Source organism: Echiichthys vipera, assembly GCF_963691815.1.
Source record: "Echiichthys vipera genome assembly, chromosome: 2".
Classification (NCBI taxonomy): domain Eukaryota; kingdom Metazoa; phylum Chordata; class Actinopteri; order Perciformes; family Trachinidae; genus Echiichthys; species Echiichthys vipera.
The window spans coordinates 24,041,732-24,060,510 of record NC_139827.1 but is presented as its reverse complement, the minus strand read 5'-3'; the positions used below and the strand labels follow the sequence as shown (position 1 = coordinate 24,060,510).

Sequence of the window (18,779 nt, the reverse complement as noted above, 5' to 3'; positions counted from 1 at the left end):
CTTACCTTTCTTTCTTTTTTTAAACTGACCATGTGACAGCAGGAAAAGCACAAGCGTTTCTTACCCAGTATCTGCCGCTGGAACTTCTCAATGGAAATCAGTCATTTTTAAAGGTATCACATTCTGCCCATTTTCAGGTCCATACTTTTATTTGGGGTTTTCTACTACTTCTACCACTCATCCTGTCTGTTTGAATATATTTGTATTCATCCTCTGTCTGAAACACTCAGATTTAGCACCTGTCTCTTTAAGCCCAGCCCCTGAAAAAGCCCAGTCTTCTCTTACTGGTCAGTGTTTTTGGGTCTTCTACATCTGCGCTCTTGGCATGCCTGCACAATCATTGCAGCCGGTGAATGACTGTAACGTCACTGAAGCAGCTTTTCCCCCCTATATATAGCATAGTTGTGACATCACAACTGTACAAAAGTCCTGATGGCTTACCTAAAAGGCCCAGTTTATGAATACAGGCTGTGTGCATTTCTCTGTGGATTGAGAGTTTTGATTTTGATCCGGACCTTTAATGTTTGAGGTCCGTGTTTTTTTTTCATCTCGGCTGGACAGGATTTTTATATCCCCATGTGAAATAAACTGTAGGTTACTCATATACATTTTGGCATGTCACAGTCGGGAAGGCAAATGTGCACATAATAAAACGAATGACAAGTCAAAATGTCTGCCGTGGAAAAGTACCTATAGTATGTAATAATGATTTATGGTTTAATTGTACTGCATGCATTAAAAACTGGCAAATTAAAATGTCAGACTGAATAACCTTGCTAATTTAATGTATTACCAAGCTTCGGTCTGGAAAATTCCCTCATGTTTGCATGCAGGCTTGACTGGATATACGACTACCATCCCCTGAGAGCTGCCACTGCGGAAAGCACCATGACACACTTAAGTAAAACTGTCTTAAAATAGGAGGCTTCAAATGTGGAGACAGAGGTGGAGGGGACGCCATCGTAAAATGGAGCCAACGCTGCATGAAAGGAGGGATAGAATAGGGCAGAAAAAGAAAAGCAAATTGATGGAGTTAAACAAGAAAAGGCAGACATTATATTAAGAAAACACAGTACGAGTGGCTGAAGCTGACGGAGATGGCAGGCGTATGGATGGAAGATGTGGAAAAAGCAGACTTGCATACACAAGAGAACAAATGTATATCTTTCCTTGGTACAGAAAGCTAGACCTTTGTGATTATTCCAGCAAGTCTGTGTCAACAAGAGTTCAGGTCTCGTTCTCACTACTTCCACTCAGTGTGTCTTCAAACCGACAGCACTGGTTTGTGTTTGCTGCTGCTGTCAGTCAAAGGTTATGTGAAGGTTGTGTATGTGGAACTATATGGAGAGTGTCTCAAAGCACTGATATACACTGGAGATCAAAATTAGAGAACAAATTATAAATACTTGATTTATTCTGAAATATTTTTTATTGTTCAGAATTTGATAGTGTTTATACCACTGCTGTAGTAGAATGTTTTTTTTTTTTTTTTTAAAACAAAGGCACTTCAACAAAAACCTTTATTTTGTGAAAGCAAAATTAGAAGACAGTAACTACTGTGTCAAAAGAGAAGATGTATACAATGTATACATTGTTTACATGCAGCTTTTATAATAAGAAAGACATGGAAACCTCTCAATATGGGATCTATAAAACCACCACACACACAAGGTCCCTGTCTTTAAGTTCTGACAAAAAGAAAAGTATTATAAAACCATGTTTTCTGTAACGCTGTTGTATTTCCACATGTTTGGATTGCATTTCATGTTATTATCCTCACAGACCTGTAGAAACATAACCATTAAAGAAAATTTAATAGAAACAAATATTTTAAACGGTTTTTATTAATCTTTAAAAGGCACTTAAAGCTGAAGTTGGTAACTTTCTATGAAAAATATATCTTTTTCATATTTGCTGAAACAGTCACTATATCCTGGCACCATGTATCTCTACCGCTCTCTGTGTGCTCCAAATGACTGCAACAACTACCCGAGGAGTCTCTGACGGAGCATTAAAGGCTGCTCTAAACTTTGATCAAACTGAGAAACTAGGCAGCACCGATCAAACATGAATCAAGATTCTGTTACTGTACTTTCTTTTATTTGGATAAAGTGTTTTCAGAACCATATTTTAGTGTACTGTTTAGCTGTAAAATGAGCACTTTTGTGACCAAGTTGAGCCAAAACCAAGCCCTGATGAACCAGCCTACCAGCCGGACAGCTACACAGTACACTAAAATATGTTTCAGAAAAAACTGTGTGTGAGAAATAGGCAATACAGTGACAGAATAATGATTTTTATTTGATCAGCGTCGTCTTGTTAAACAGTTTGATCGGAGTTCAGAGCAGACATTGATGCTGTGTCAGAGACTGCTCGGCTCTGAATGGTTGTCGTCAGGTGCAGTGAAATCTTGCAGATGCCATTAGGAGCAGACACAGGGAGAGGGAGAGATAAATGACTTTTTCCTAGATTGTCTGTGTCATTGTGCTGTCAGAATATAGTAACAGTTTCAGCAAATGTGTAAAAAACACAATTTTGTCCAGGATGTTACCAACTGTAGCTTTGAATTACAGAACTGATTTTTTTTCCTCACCTGCACAGCGGCCATTCTTCACAGCAAAGCCTTGACCACACTGAACAAAAACAAGAAAGAAATGTATTGGTATTTAAAACAAATTGATTCCTTTAGATATTACAAAGGACTGAAAAGAGCAGGACAGACACATTTGTGTTGTCTTCAGTTATTTTGTAATTAAATGGCTTACAACTGAACTGAATTTGACAGTTAGAGGAAAAAGTCAAAACGACTGACAGAAGGTTTTGGTCACTATCACAGACCGCCTTACCGTGCTCATAATTCACTCCGTGGATTTGTGCGTACCTGCATGTCACTGGCAAGCATAGATGTTTCCCCTTCTTCAGGATAAGCTACTTCCACCACTGAGTTCATTTCTCCAGGCTGAAGGGTTCGAGTGATGGAGCTGCCATCCGGCCAGGTGACCTCCAGAACCGTGCCCTCATCGCTTCCTGGGAGTCATGTGTAGCAAAAAATAAAAAATAAAATAAAAAAATCATTGAGCGTCACACAAGAGGAAAATAAACTTCTTCGCTTTATTATTATTCTCATCTTCAGGTTCATACTTGTATACTGTGGTTCTATTAGAACATGTTTTAATGTTCGAAAATATATATTTTACTACAAAAAACCCTGTTATACTCAGATGTTAGGAATCTTCATATGTACGACAAGAAGGTCAAGTGTCTGCTCCAACAGGGTGTGCTCAGTGTTGTTTTACTGTTATAGCACCATGACTGATGACAGGACATTGGTCCTTGAAGTGGTTTCTGTATATTAGGTGATGTGTGAGTCTACACTTTAAGTTTCTGATGACTGTGATCATGCACACACGTGCCAGAAGCTTCTCTGATCAGATTTCTGTTATTAAACTGTATATTTAAGTCAGATCAACAGAGGTCCTAGTACAAGTTTTCTTCATCAACCACTATATATTATAGCATTTTTCTCATACTGTTGGTGTGTATTTTGGATTTCTACTAGAACATGTTTACATGTTCAATGTTCAAAAAACCCAGTATTATTCTCATCCCGTCTGTCTGAATATACCTGTATTTACTCTCTCACTGAAACACCATTTTAGCTCATGTCTCTTTAAGACCCCCTCTGGGTCTTCTGCATCTGCACTTTTGGCGACTCTGCACCATTATTGCAGACGGGGAATAGCCATTTGATACTTTTAACAGTATTTACATAGCACCTCGACCTGCTTGATAATAAATAGACATGGAAATCTCACATTTTTACAATATGGACCTTTAAACCAGCCTGTACTAATAAAACATGTGCAAACCAATGTTTGACTGTGCCACTGTCTTTCAGTGTCTATGAAGTGTATAAGGCACTTACCTAAACCAAAGTGTGCCACAGGCTCCATCTCACATAGGTACCCCGAGCCACCGTCAATGATGCGTGTGTGTGCTCCACTCTGAGTGGTAAAGACCGTCACCTTGGCTCCCCGCGCAAAAGAGCCAAACTTGGTGCGAGGGATGACCCGCAGCCATTTGTTGGATGAGCCCTGATGAGGTTTGAGAGTTAATGTTTTGTATCTTTAGGCCTCTACACTATAAACTATAGGTTTCTAAACAAACAAACACCAGGCACATACACACCTGTTTGACCTTGAAGACAGAGATAGGCTGCGTGGCACTCTCTCCATGTGCCAGCAGCAGTTCCAGCTGTCCGTCCCCATCCAAGTCTGTCACAGTGCCACCTGTCCAAACAAACAGAGCTTCCAGTGCACTGACCTACATAACAACTTTACTGTGGTGATTATCTGACAGCTGCGTCTCCTGAAATCTCATCCAAGCAGAGAGGCAGCAAGTATTCTCTTCAGGTTACAACATTTTGAGAATAAAACTGATGAAAATATATTATTATGCAACATCCTCTGTTCTGACGTCTAACCTGTTCCGCGCCCCTGTGGCTCTGCAGCATCTCCCACATTAAGCTCCTGGATCAAAGGGTCAGCATTATCTCTCCTTGACACCCTGCAAACAAACCATAATCCAGATAGCTTAATTATGGCAAAAATCATAATTCATATTATTCTGGTCAATACTGAGATCCCGACAATTGAGTGTATTTTCTTGAATTTTAAAATATAAAATCAACTTAAAACCCAAATAAAAAGATTTACGTAAAACAAATCAGTTAAATTACAATATATATTTAAATAAATAATAAAAATAAATGTGATAAAAACATAAAAAAAGAAACTATATCCAACATATTCCAGTCAGTGAATCGTACGAAAACAGGTAACACCACTGTAAAGGAAAGGGGTGCGCTGGATTTATAACACAGGAAATTCAATTGTTGTGAAACGGAATGCGGCATAATACTTGTTTCACCTTGATTGTCTTGTTTTCATAATTGTTGGAAAATATGATTAATCAATCCAAGATTTTGTTTTATTGTTATTATTATGTAATAGTTATTACTTATTGGACTTTGGGTTATCATAATAATAGAAATGTTACCTGAACAGCCTGTTGGGGGCGGCGCCTCTATAAGCAATATTATTGAAAAACACCTCTAGCTCCTTGTCATTGTCAAAGTCGGCAGCGATGACTGTGCGAACTGGCGAGGGAGCTGCGAATCCTCCAGTGGCTATGTTCTGCACAAGAGAACACTGTTAAGTCTAGCTTATGTCACTTCATTTTCCCCACCACTGGAATGTTCTCATTCCTCACCCGAAATTTAGAGGCACTGCCCTGCAGGAAAAGTCTGTGTGGGCCGTTCCAGTTGCCGTAGACAATGTCTGTCTTTCCATCGCCATTGAAGTCAGCCAGTGCTACCCCTCTGCCATGTTGGTACCTGTCCTCCACACCTGCAGAAGTTGAAACAATGTTGAAATCCTTAGTTCTGCGAGCGCTGGGAAAATAATATACTGTATTTGGATATGGGTTGGGTTTTTTTTTTAAAGCTTGTATAGACCTTTCTATACAAAGTTGTAAATATAAACATTTTAAATGTGTCCAAGTTTGATTCCTGTTGCAGTTAATGTGAATGACATCAGCTGACAGGAAGTTAACAAGGACCTAAAAAGGTCTATAGGTGCTGAACATTCACTACGTTGGCGACATCTAGTGGTGGTATCAAAGAAGACACTCGGGCAGACAGCAATACATTTTGGTACATTTCCAGTGTGATAACCTCACTATTTAAATTTCAGTTACCTCTCTGGGCTCATTTATTCAAACCGAAAAGATAAAAAAAAACAAGTCTCTGGCCATGTTGGTGGCTCTGTTTGGCTGCTTTGAGCTAAACATCCAATGTTAACATGCTGATGTTTGGTGGGCACCAGATTTACCATGGTCACCGCACCAAACACAGTGTACAGCTGAGGGTGATGAGAATATCATTAGTTCTGCAATACTTTTGTCCATTAAGTCATAAACAAAAGTATTTTCACAGCAATCTGTATAATGGTTAAAGAGCTGCTAGACTGACAGACAGGTCCTCAAAGTAATGCTGCTACCATACAATTACCTCAGGAACTAAACATTGTACTCAAAGACTACATTTTATTAAAAGTACATCTACCCCTTACTATACCTGCTTCTTTGCTTACTGTTTCAAACTCACATGCCTGTTTGGCCATATCAACAAAAGTCCCATTTCCATTATTCTTGAACAGGAAGTTGGGTCCATTCTCGTTGTCACAGAACACGTCTGACCTCGACGGGCTCAGGATCGGTCCGACCACCACACCACGGCCCCCTGCGCAACAGACAAAATGGGAATGCTTCAGCTGATTCAGCGCACATGGCTCAAAACATCGCAGACTCCTCCTGACCTGTGAACTTGTTGACCCCGGCCTCGGCAGCCACGTCAGACAGAGCGACGATGCCCATGGTGACATTACTGGCAGCTTCATCCATTTCTAAGAGAGCGTGGGGGCCGATGTTGCCACTGGCATAGTTGGCCACGTAGACTGAGTAACGGCCTGTTCCCTGGAGAGCAATAACAGGCAAGATTCTGAGAGGAGGGTTTTCTGGAAGGAATTGTAAATCGTTGAGAAAGAGGCAAGAAAAAGAGCAAATAGGGATCAGATCGTAGGTCTTTGATAAAAGGTTTGCTAAGTGGATGTACTGACCTTTCTGTCGATACATGCAACAGAACGTCCGGCCATGTGATTAGCGACGCCTCGACGCACATTGAGCTCGTCCCCCAAAAGATCTTCAAATCGGCCGTTCCGAAACTTGAACAGCTTGTCTGAATAAGTCGCCCGTCCTGCAAAAAAAAAAATTAAAAAAAAAAAAAGTATTTTATCATGAGGAAAAATATCCAAAAATACTCGGGGCAAAATCTGTTGAGGACATTTATAGATGCACTTCTTTTTACCAGAATAGGCATTGTTTGTGTTGAGGAAGTAGATCTCCTCACGACCATCTCCATCCACATCACATGCAGTAACTCCAATAGCATTTCCCGCTGGGTCCCTCAGGGCGTAGTAAGGAGAGTTGCTGTCATCAACAGCAATGTTTACCAGCCGGTTCTGAGTGCGATTGTACTTCAGCACCAGGTTCGGCCCATTGTACCTAAAGGGGAACACAACCATGTTCCACTAGAGATTACATACAAGCTCGAAATGTAATTTGTAACGTATTACATTAGATTGCTCAAATTAAGTAATCTTTTGGAGTACTTCAAAATCATCTTTGCTGGGATAATTTGTCTGGGTCTTGTATTTTCATGCACTGGCTGTGCGTCTCCTCTGCTATTGTGCACACACTTATTGTTGCACTTTAAAATAAAAAATAAAAAAATATTTTTATGGGAAATGCATGCCTCATATGAATTTTAGCAAATAAAACAAAAACTAACGAATGGCACTAGGAGAGTCTGCCAAGGCCATACCCTTACTCGAAATGTAAACAAAGTGAAAAACAATTTGTGCATCCGCTCCAAAAATGTAAAGTTTCTTCCTCGGCCTATATTACATCATTCCACCAATGAAAATCAGACCAGTAGTTTTTCCGACAATCCCTCAGACAAACAAAACTAAATTGAGCCAAAAACCTAACCTCCTAAGTAATCCTGTTACTCATATTCTGTTAATCCGCATCTCTGAACATCACACAATTTGTTTTACATAATATTCCTATGCAGTGTAATGAACCAGCTATAAAAAAAAATCTTCACACTCACCCTGCCACAACCACTTCCAGGTCGCCATCACCATCCACGTCTGTTACAGCCATTCCATAGTTGAGTTGTGTGGGATTGTGCAGACTGTCAGGAGGAAGCATTGTTTGTGTTACAACCTGAAGCATGGGCTCAGCACTCTGGGCGTGGTGGGACTGATGCCAGAGTCCGACCAGGAGGAGCAACAGACCTGAACCCAACATCACAGCGACCTGGTGGAACACAAGGCAGGGCGGGATTATGCATTTCAATTCAGGGTCCTCAAAACGATATAAAATGTCTATCATATACATTTCTCAATATTATTTCTATCTCAAGGCGGATAAACCAGCATTCAAAATGTTTTAAAGCAATATTTGGACAATGCTTTCAGTTCTGATCCTTGCACATTATGTTCATTTTGCACTCAAGTTCTTGATACAATGGGAAAATGCACAGCACTTTACATTTGTTGATGATATAATTAACAAAGATATATATAAAACGATGCACATTATTTAGTGTCAAAAGTATCGAAGCTATGAAAAGGAAGCAGATCTAAAATCATCATCTGTGTGTTGGTTTGGGTTCGTTGACTTCGAGGTGTTTCTCTGAAAATCTAGCATTGGACATCATTATGTTTTCCCCAGTTTGAGAAAGCAGACTTACATTTGAAAATGAACCATTTCTAACTTGCATACTGACCATAAAACCTTTTTTTAGTCTCTATATTGACGCTCTGTTATTGGTGACATTTTCTGTTTACCTGGACATTTCTTGGTTGATGCACACTATACTTTTTATATTGCAGCACTGATATTCCTCATCCCTGATTGTTCCCGAGCGGAGTACCGTGCAGGAATTTGGTCACTTAAAACACCTTCTTACCTGAAAGCTGAAGCTCTGTCAGTGTGTGGAGGTGGAGATGATCTGACTTCGCTGCAGTAGTGATGAGTGCACGGAGAGACGTTTAGTATCGTTTGGTAATTAATTTCTACCTTACACAACTTCTGCTTTTGAAATTTACGAAACGACTTGTGTAACATAGAGCCATGTGTGCCTAATGAGAATGTTGACCAATGGCTGCTCTGCGCTTCTGTTGGCGTGGATGCGAGAGGCGGAAGTGTGCTCGGTTTGTAGGCGCTGCAGTACAAATTAATTACTGCGACGGCTCAGAAAACGTACATTCAAGAGGCAGCACATTAATAATTCATACTGGGTGACAAACCCTGACCTAGAAAGAGAGTGAATATACTCGGTAAAAACAAATTCGACGGTAAACAAACATGCTCACCGTCCAGGTTGGTTCAGCTGCAGCGCCGAACAAGAACACCATCTCCCAAAATGCTTTGCGTTGTCACACGCTTACGTCAGTAGTGCGACGAAAATCTGCAGCTAAACAAACCAAACACGGGTAAGCCAAAAGATCCGCAATACATTTCTGGTAAGGGATATTTTTTGAATGCAAACGAATGCACTAAATTACATCTTAATATGTAATAATATTAACTTTATGTTTGTGTCCTCACTAAATAATTGTTACAACATTTAGCGAGGGGACGCTTAGTTAGCTCGAGTGGTAAGCTAACTAGCTAACAGCAGCGTTTGGGCTGTAAATGCTTTTAGTCAACATTTGACACAGTTAAAGTTGTTTGAATGAAATATGATTCATATTGGTATTAAATTAATTCAAGACTCGTTCGGAAATACTATGTTGCCGCTGTGTGCACATTGCATAAGTTAGCTGGTTAACTACTCTTTATTATTATTATTATTATTTTATTGTTATAAAGAGCGACTTGCTGCTGCTCATGAGGGAATTGTTGGGTCTCTGTAAATCATAAATGAGTCTTAGAGTTTGGTCTAAACCTACACTTAATGCAAAGTGTCTTGAGATATTTTTATTATGATTTGACACACATCTACTTTAACTAAAATATGTTAAAGGTTAGATTTCACACATTTTATCACATATTTTCAGGGCATTAACCTTTCTTATGTTCCCTATCCTCTGTTATCCAGGTTTTTTTCAACCTTTAACATCATTTAATAATGGAGTTGGAACAGAAACAAGAAGAATGTGCTCCAACCCAATCCACATCCCCTCCTCCCTCTCAGTCTAAGAAGCCAAGTCAAGCTCTTTACGTCCCCAAGCAACGACTTAACGGCCCCAAAGACAAAACTCAAACTCAGGGAGAAGTTAAACCGAGACCCAGGCCTCGCTACACAGACAAGGCACGGAAAAACGCCAAGAACAAGAAGGACAAGGCTGGGGTTGCAGATAAGGGAGCGCCTGTTGCAGGAGAAGCTGGAGGTGAGATACAGAACGGGGATCCTGATGTGAAGGAAGGGTGGTTACAGGATACAGATGTTCAGGTAAATGGACAGCCTGACTCCACCGATGTGGAGGCAGAGCTTACCTCGAGACTCGAAGCATCAGCAATTCAGCAGGAGGAGGAGGAGGAAGAAGAGGAGAGCTGGGACACCTTGTTCAATGATGATGGAGATTGTCTGGAACCGCACGTACTTGAAGAGGTGAGAGCTTGGGCTGGGTGATATAAAGTCACAATAACAACAAGAAGCATCCCCAAAATTAACACACCCATTTGTTTGTTTATTTGTACACCTAGATAAAACATATATAATATAATCATCTTTGAATTACAAGTCTGAAATAAATGAATAATACAATACAATATTCTGTCTAATAAGTGTTTTTATTTTGCACTCAATACTTACAACACAGCAGAAAAAGCGTATCCCCTTGTCATTCCCCACCTGGTCTTAACTGCTCTCGCTTTTCTCACTTCTTCCCTCTTTAGCTGGCTGTGAAGGAAGGTAGAAAGAAGAAGTCAATCCAGGATCATGGGTTTGATTACTACAACATGGACCGAGATGATGAAGATGACATCGACCTCACAGAGGACGAACTTGCTCACATTATAGAGATCTATGACTTCCCTGTGGAGTTTAAGACGGAGGACCTTCTTAAGTTGTTTCAGTGCTACCAGTATGTATATTTCAATGTACCACTGCTATCCTTAAAAAATCTATCTAAAATTGGAACCCCTGCATTTTAAGATGAACATTAGAATCCTGGCTAAAGTGATATAATGAAAGCTCCGTGTGACATCCCTGGTATATGTATTGCATCTGAAAGCCAAAATACTCAGACGTATTAGTTAAGTCTTCCTTTGGTTTTTGTGCACTGCTGTTGTCTGACCATTCACTTACTGTGTTTTACAGACAGAGAGGCTTTGACATCAAGTGGATTGATGACTCTCACGTCCTGGGCCTCTTCTCAAGCCCCATAGCAGGTAGGTGAAGTTTTATCTTCAAATTTTACATTACCACACAGTTCAATGAGATTAACAACAGCTGGATTACACAACCCATGATTTCACATTTGTGACTACAATATTGCGATATATTTAGATAAAGCCCTACTGGTATTAGGAAAAAATACAATAGAGGAAGGCAGATTTATACGATAGCGTTAAAATGATTTAAAAAAATGTCTGTCCTATATAATTTTCTACATAGTTTTTATCCTGATGTTGAGAAATCAGCGGCTGAACTGCGTTAGAGCAATAATTACATCATTTGGTCAGCACTTTATGTTCTGATCCTTGCACATTATGTTAATTTACCATGTTTTTTTTTCATATAGACTAATTATTAATTTACCAGAAAACATGCTATATCATGGCCAAAATCTTCTATGCCAATATACTGTAGGCAATTTCATATCTCAAGTACAATATAAGGCCCAGCCCCCCACAACAGGCAATTTAGGGGGCAAATACATTGTTTTCTGCAGTAAATATGTTTGTTGACACATTTTTAATGAAGAGGATCAGTGGACATGAGTAGACCCTGATGGAGAAACTGAACATGAACATTAATTGTTACCCACTGAGCTATTATACGATATTGTGAGTTGTAACAGGAAACACGTTTGAATCTCTTTTTACATCATCTTACAAATGTGCTTTTGCAGTTGTCTCCAAGAAATATAAAATAACATGTCGACCGGTTTTCAGCTCGTGAAGCTTTAAGGTCCAAACATCCACTGATGAAGTTGCGACCACTCTCCAAATCCTCTTCCGCCATAAAGGCCCAAGCTCGTAGCTGCTCAGGTACAAAAATACATGTATACTTGTATGTTTCTAGTTCTTTGTCAGTGGGTCTTGTGAAGCTCACGTTGAGACACTAAAATGATGTTTATCCCTTTATCCTTTTTTCTTCCCATTCTTAGACTACCTCCTGCCTGCCAAAGAGAGACCTCAGACAAGTGCAGCACTGGCTCGCAAGCTTGTGATCGGTGCACTCGGTGTAAAGAGCAACCTGACAAATGAGCAGCGCGAGGCAGAGAAGAGGAAGCTCCAGGAGGCTAGAGGTACATTATTTACAGAGATGTTATGTTCAGCTGTCCTGTGTTCAGTGGTCTTTTCAAGGTCTTTTCTCTTTACTAGTATATTTCATTGAAATACTGCAGATCCTCACCTTGTGTGGGCTGTCGCTAACGTGAATAATGCGTGTGTCAAGCAGGGTGTTGGTAGGAAAGAATGGTTAACCTACCCTGAATAAAAAATACAAAAACACAACACTCCGTTTGGCCGTCCTAGTTTGCATCACAAGCTTTCCACCACAAGTGGGAGCTGTGTAGTTGAAAGTTGATGCCAAGAGAAGTTGCTCTCTGTCGACTGCTGTGCAGATCATAACAGGTCTATAATCAGAACAGCAGCCATTTCCCTTCACAGATGGAACATAAGTATATAGGCACAGAAAACCACAAATGGCTGTCCACTGAAGAGCCAGTCAGGAAGTCAGGGCCTTGGGTATAGAAAACTAAAATAGCTCTTTTTGTTCTTAGCATGGGGGAACGTCTGTGCTCTTTATGCAAGATCGCAACACGCACAGTGGATGTCATTGCAGCAGAAGTGCATCATGTGCTGAACATTGTGTTCTTGGAATGGATGCCATTTAATGTCGTTTTAATTCACAGCCGGCTCTTCAGTCTGCCTCAGCTCTTCACTTCCCTGTATGTGGCGAAGACACACCCATTTAGAGACATAAATCACCTAAGTCTTGTTTAGTTAAGGGCTTTTGCTGATTGATATTTTCAACTGTGTCCGTGTGATTCATTTTTTCAGAGCAAAAGCGCCTGGCAGCCAAACAGAAGGAAGATGCTTGGGAGGGGAAGTGACTGGAGAGAAAACTGCTGTTTTATTTTTGTTTTGTTTTTAGCTTCCTCGATTCAGTAGAGGCTGAAGTCTGTGTTTCTTCTTCTGCTCTGTTTTTGTCAACTGGCCATTTCCTCCTTCCACCGCACTGCCCAGAAATTGATTCCCACCTTTTTCTTTTTCCTTATTTCTGCGACAGTCGTTCACCATCTCGTCCTGAACGTCTCATCATCCACTTTTCCGTTTGCGTTCAGTGTCGCATCAGATGAGTGTCCTACTATAGTTCTCTCATCTCATTTTCATAGAACATCGTACCGTACTTTACTTTTTTGGACTTTTTAAAAAAAATGTTTTAATAGATGATCCAAGTAAATCTACCTGTAAATGTAAGGGATGCAAAGTTTTGTGTTAAAGGTCCTGTAATATTAAATTCAGTCAGAATGAAACAGTGCATGATTAAATATAACAAGTAACACAGTTCAGTATTTTATATGACGACACTGTTGAGATTAGACACTATTTGAGGACTCATGAACGTGTCTTATTAAAAATTTTCTGAAAGTAAAAAGCCTCCAAAGAAGCTGTTGCTGCTGTTAGGCTTGGGTGGCATCTATTTTTAGAGGGCATGCGGTATATGGCAGTATTTCTGAAAAAAAATAAAAATAATAAAAGCTGAGCAAAACTAAGAGGCGGGGCTTGTCACCATAATGAGAATAGCTGGTCCACTTTAAGTTAGTGAGCCTGGGCGAGGTTGTCGCTGATCAGCAGGAAACTTGGCTTAGTTCTTGAGGAGTTGTAGCATTTATTCACTGACAAAAGCTGTAACGTTACCCACTCTGCAATGCTACGTTCCCAGCATAATGCTACTGCTAACATCAAACTCAATGTCACATACACACACTCTTTTGACTGCACACTCGCTAGCATTGCACAAACAACCTACATGCTGAGTTCTTACTTAAAGTTCACTAATTTTAGTTGAAAAAACTTTAAAATACATTAATAAATTCCTATTTTTTCAATTCTAAATAATCCGATTTCTTAATACCCTAGTGTACTGTAATACCTTGATACCCCCCAAGCCAGGCTGTTGTCCAGTTTCATGGCTGTTCTCACTGTTAATTCCAGACGTACATATTTTGTGTTACGTGCTTATCTATACACACTTTCAACAAAAGGACTTGTCGTCCAAGCAAAACTGATGATAAACGATGTTAATATGGTTGTCATTTATTCAACCAAGCTTTTAGACAGAGCACCGAGACTTTAAGAGTCCTTTATGTGTAATGTGTCTGTCCAATAATTGAGGAAACATTTTTGAAGGCAAAAAATGGTCCTTTATACAATTTTGCCCTTTCAAGACATTTCATCCGTTGCAAGTATATTTGAAAACAACATTCTGAACAAAGTGTACCCCCGTTGGTAGATAAGGGAAGTGTGACATGATCTATTGGAATAAAGAAAATATCTGTAACACTCACTATCAACTATTTCAAACAGCTTTAGGTGTGTGGTTGTTGGTCTCAACGTGCTGTTTTTCTTTGTTCCTGGAAAGTTAAGATGTTAAGACGGATGTTGGACTCACTCGAGAGAGACGACGTTTCCCAGTTCAGAGTCAGCTTTCATAATTCAGCTTCCTGAAACAAACACATCCAGGCTCAGGAGACTTTAGTAACAGCCTGAGGCAGCTGCCTCCTCTTGAGGCTTCACCCAGCCAACCACAGAACATGTGACACTGCGTCTCCTTCACCTCCTCAGCCAATAATTACGTCTCCTGCTTGGAGAAAGAGCATTTGTTATTCGTTTTGCTGCAAATTCTTTCAGCTTTATATCATCTTCAATACAAAATACATTATTACCATTCGGTCTCATTAGCTCCTATCAGTTGGATTTGGTAACACATACAACAACATACATACTAGAAAGTTAGAAAAGGGGATCACTCATGTTAAAACATGTAGAGTGATTGTGTGAATTTCAACTCTACCAGTACTATATCTACAGTATATATATTTATTGTAGTGTAGTACATCATTGTAGTCCGTTACTGCTGTAAGGTACCCAGTGTACCACTTTGGATCACTGGCTGAGGATGACTGAGACACAGTGCCACGTGGCTCATAGTGAGCTAATTAAAGTGCTGCAGCCCCAGAGGAGGCACCATTACATGTATACTTCTTGTGTTAATTTCTTCTCAAATCAGTAGCTCACAATAAATATGACATTTATATCTCTGCAGGTATTAATCTATTTCCACTATGCCCTCGTTTCCAAAGATGTACTTGCATTAAGAGTTTGTTGTCAGCAGCACATATGAAGATTGATGAAAATGTTATTGACGGCATGCTTATGAAATGTTTTGGGAAGGACGTAAAGCAAGGAATATCAGTTAGTGAGAGTGTACTATTGCATTTAACAGGGGAGTTGTTAAAAACATTCCAGCATTGTATATTTATGCCTGCTGTCTCACCATTATGCTATTATTTATGTTAACTTACTCAGAAAAGTGAACGTAATCCGTTGAAAAGGTATTATGCCATGAAAATGATTTACTTCCGTGTACTTTGAGTGGCGTAGTTCACCATTCATTCATTTAACTTGCTGATGTCTGATAACCAAAATCTCTGAAGACACAACAATTGGAAAAAAAAGTACTGTATATTTATTCGTCATTACTTAAGCTGTTCAGATCATGTAGTGATATATTAAACTCCTTTCTTGTTATTCCTGGTTATGCTTTTTTTTACCCACCTGTGCATCCCTTCTAAAAAGATGTCCTTAGAGAATAACATTTACATTACGTTATATATAAACATAAGCTAATATATTCTTTTCTGTATACTAGATACTAGGGTGTTTTTTTTCCACAGTCTGGGATGACTTTTAATATATCTGGTACCTCCTTCAATACCAGAGCAAAATGAAAAAAAAGTTAACAAAAATTCCCTGGACGCACACACATGTAATTATGTGATTTTTTTTTTTTGGATTGATTTATAATTTCTGTACTGATAAGATACCATTGTATCTATAATTAGCAGAGGCTAATATTGTTGTATTGAATACATATGGTATCAAAAAAGTGTTGCAGTATCAACAAATTGATTAACATCGTCATTGATTTTGATTAAACACTGCAATACTCTATAATACAGCAGCAAGTTTTGTTTTGTTATTGGAGCTGAGGTTTCACTTTCAAAATGGTCATAGCTTTAAAGCATTCAAAAAATGATCGAAAAACAAAAGTGAAAGAGGCCAGAAATGTCCCTAGTGATGCACACGGGTAAACTGTTGAGCTCTCAGCTGACTTTCTCTTCCAGTGTGGAATAAAACCAAATGTGGACAAATGTTCATAGTGAGTTTGCCAGAACAGAAGTGGACCTCCCTGTGTTCTGTTGTTCTTGCAGCTGAACCACATATACCAATTGTAAATGCTCTTTAACATCATCGTGTGAGATCTGAGCGCTGCCTGTAATCTCATGCTTTACTGTGGCCTCACGAAGAGGTGATGTACCGCAGAGCATCCCGCTTGGAGCCTCGCACACAATCATTAGATTAACTACACAAACACAAACCACTACTGAGCAAGTGCCAACTCTGCCCTAGACGCGCTGCATGTCATGAAGCAAATTAAATGTGAGGCATGGTCCAAGTGAAAGAATAATCTAAAGTCCCACCATGATAAAGACTCTGGTGATGTAAGGTAGTGAGTATCCCAGCACCAAACACTCTGCAAACACAGCTTACATCACCCTCCTCCCTTCTAAAAATTCTAAGCTTTGCTGTCAATGACGCTTGAACAGATGGATCACCAGTTGAGCAATAGTAGTATGATTATTGCATTTATCTACATTAATTTATTACAAAGGGAAGATATGTATGGTGCTTAAAAGATTTGAGAGAAGAAATGACTCATGGGAAGTGGACCGCAAAAGTTGCTTTTGGTGTCAGTTAGGCTTAGGCACCAAAACTAGCCTTAAAGTGACCGGTTTTAGCATACAAAAGGTGACAGCTAGGGTTAGGCATTAAAACCACTTGGTTAGGATGAGAAAAAAGGTTGTGGTTTGAGTCAGTACGTCCAAGACATGACACGGGGCACAGGGAAACGAATTGCTTTTGTGAACCTCCTTCAGCCCGCAATTTTCATGCAAGACAATGCCTCCTGTCACACTGCGAAACAGGCAGTTCCTTAAAGCTAAAAACATTGAAACAATGAAATGTCCAGCCCAGAGTCCAGATCTAATCCCAGATCTTACAGCCCTAAGAAAACATTTTTGAACATTGTCTTCTTGCACAGTGGTTACTGTTCACAAATTTTGCAGAACAGCAGTGGTATGAAAATAACTATTTCAGAATAAATCAATTATTAATGATTTGTTCTCTAATTTTGATCGCCACTGTATGTATGTACTAAAGATGCATGACTTCACGTTCACCGTTTCGTAAGATCATAAGATCATTTTTGTGCAGAACTTTTTGTACGATCTCATGAGAATACTTGCATCAAATCATCAAATGAATTCTGTTCCTGAATTCTTTTCTTTTCTTCTCTTTTAACTTAGCTGATACAGCCTTACTTGGTCTGGTATGACTAATAGCTCAAGGTAGCTAATGTTAACTTACTTTAGGTAAATGTTTATGTATAACTGACATTTCTGATTCAATTTGATGACTCAGAATTATGGGCATTCTGCTCAGAGCTCTGGGCTGGCGGCACTAGTTCTGGCTTTAGCCTGTGCGAGTTGTAGGGTGCGCAACTTTACGTGTTGTTTGGTCAACATTTACGTTTTTTTCATTTTTTCCTATATTCCATTTTCGGATCTTTGAGTCACAGTAAAAACCTGGGACATTTGGTCACCCTAATTATACCTCTGTAGGGGGTTTGGGGGTATCCTCCCCACTTCAAATACACATTTTAATGTTCTGAATATGGAGGGTGATGTGTCTCCTACATCCCCCTCAAAATCTATCCCTGTGATAATATACCTTCACTCTTGCCTTAAAATGGAGCCTGCATGGAGCTCTTAAAGCCGGTGATGTCAGCAGAGATCACCCGCGCTCCTGTGGGTCTCTTAGGGTTAAATATTTGGCAGTAACAATAGATGCACAGCTAAAGAAAGTGGCTAAAGCCCAATAGCCAGACCTAAACACACCCCTGGTCACAGAGGCTGCTGTTTCGCAAAAGTTAGACAGTACTACTTTAATCACAGGGAAAATGGAGTTATTTGATAATAAAAATGCTGGACATGATATGATGTGTTCAGGGACCTATTTGTCGTATTAATCACTTTAAAGAAAACAGTAGCCAGTAACAGCTCCCCCAGTATTGCCACTATGTCATAAAAATGGCATTAAAAACAAAGTTCTGTCACTTTCTTCATTTGACTTTAATGTGTCCTTTTACTCATAGTGAGTGAAAGTTATATTCTTCTGTAACTCATAAAAGGGAAAAATAAGACCAAAGTAAGGGGCATATTTAAAGTATAGCCTATGTGACAACGGGCAGCTGTGAGAGTTTCCACACTGTTTGTACGTGTTCGTCAGTGGGAATGAGGTTGGAAACAACTATAAAACACGAGTAAGCTCAGGCTCCCTGGGGAAAGATGGGAAACCCAGTCGTTGTAGAAGCTTCAATCTTTTTACTGTAGGTCTTTTCTTTTTAGCATCAATCTTGCATAAGGCACTGTTTAACTGGCCTGCACCGCTGTTATGGGCTAACATGTCTTTTGGTCATTTATCTTTCTTATAGTTAGTTAAATAAGGGGGTTCCCATTTAGCAAGTTAGCAAGTTCCCCAAATAATTTGCAACAACTAGAATTAGCCATTATCGTCTGCATTAGAAAACTCTGCAGTCAAATAACCATGCCTCAAATAACCATAGAGTT

General features: G+C 39.6%; 2 protein-coding genes across 3 annotated transcripts; one reads left to right on the top strand and one right to left on the bottom strand.

Annotated features, from left to right (window-relative positions):
- Positions 1-1,648: 1,648 nt before the first annotated feature.
- On the bottom strand, positions 1,649-8,734 carry crtac1a (cartilage acidic protein 1a). Its single transcript, XM_083925840.1, has 14 exons — positions 8,597-8,734; positions 7,733-7,941; positions 6,926-7,122; positions 6,678-6,814; positions 6,378-6,534; positions 6,167-6,301; positions 5,272-5,408; positions 5,059-5,195; positions 4,484-4,566; positions 4,189-4,289; positions 3,926-4,094; positions 2,882-3,027; positions 2,594-2,633; positions 1,649-1,784 (listed from the first exon to the last, which is right to left on the bottom strand). The coding sequence occupies exons 2-14, from the start codon at positions 7,930-7,932 to the stop codon at positions 1,777-1,779; spliced, it is 1,647 nt and encodes a 548-aa protein (XP_083781966.1). The 5' UTR covers positions 7,933-7,941; positions 8,597-8,734; the 3' UTR covers positions 1,649-1,776.
- A 354-nt stretch (positions 8,735-9,088) lies between these two features.
- Positions 9,089-15,520, top strand: r3hcc1l (R3H domain and coiled-coil containing 1-like). 2 transcript variants are annotated; one of them, XM_083922119.1, is made up of 7 exons: positions 9,089-9,122; positions 9,731-10,243; positions 10,531-10,718; positions 10,955-11,025; positions 11,752-11,847; positions 11,967-12,107; positions 12,865-15,520. In XM_083922119.1, the coding sequence occupies exons 2-7, from the start codon at positions 9,761-9,763 to the stop codon at positions 12,915-12,917; spliced, it is 1,032 nt and encodes a 343-aa protein (XP_083778245.1). In that variant the 5' UTR covers positions 9,089-9,122; positions 9,731-9,760; the 3' UTR covers positions 12,918-15,520. The 2 variants fall into 2 exon arrangements, with proteins under 2 accessions (XP_083778245.1, XP_083778246.1); XM_083922120.1 differs by having other exon boundaries at positions 9,091-9,152.
- The last annotated feature ends 3,259 nt before the right edge of the window (positions 15,521-18,779 follow it).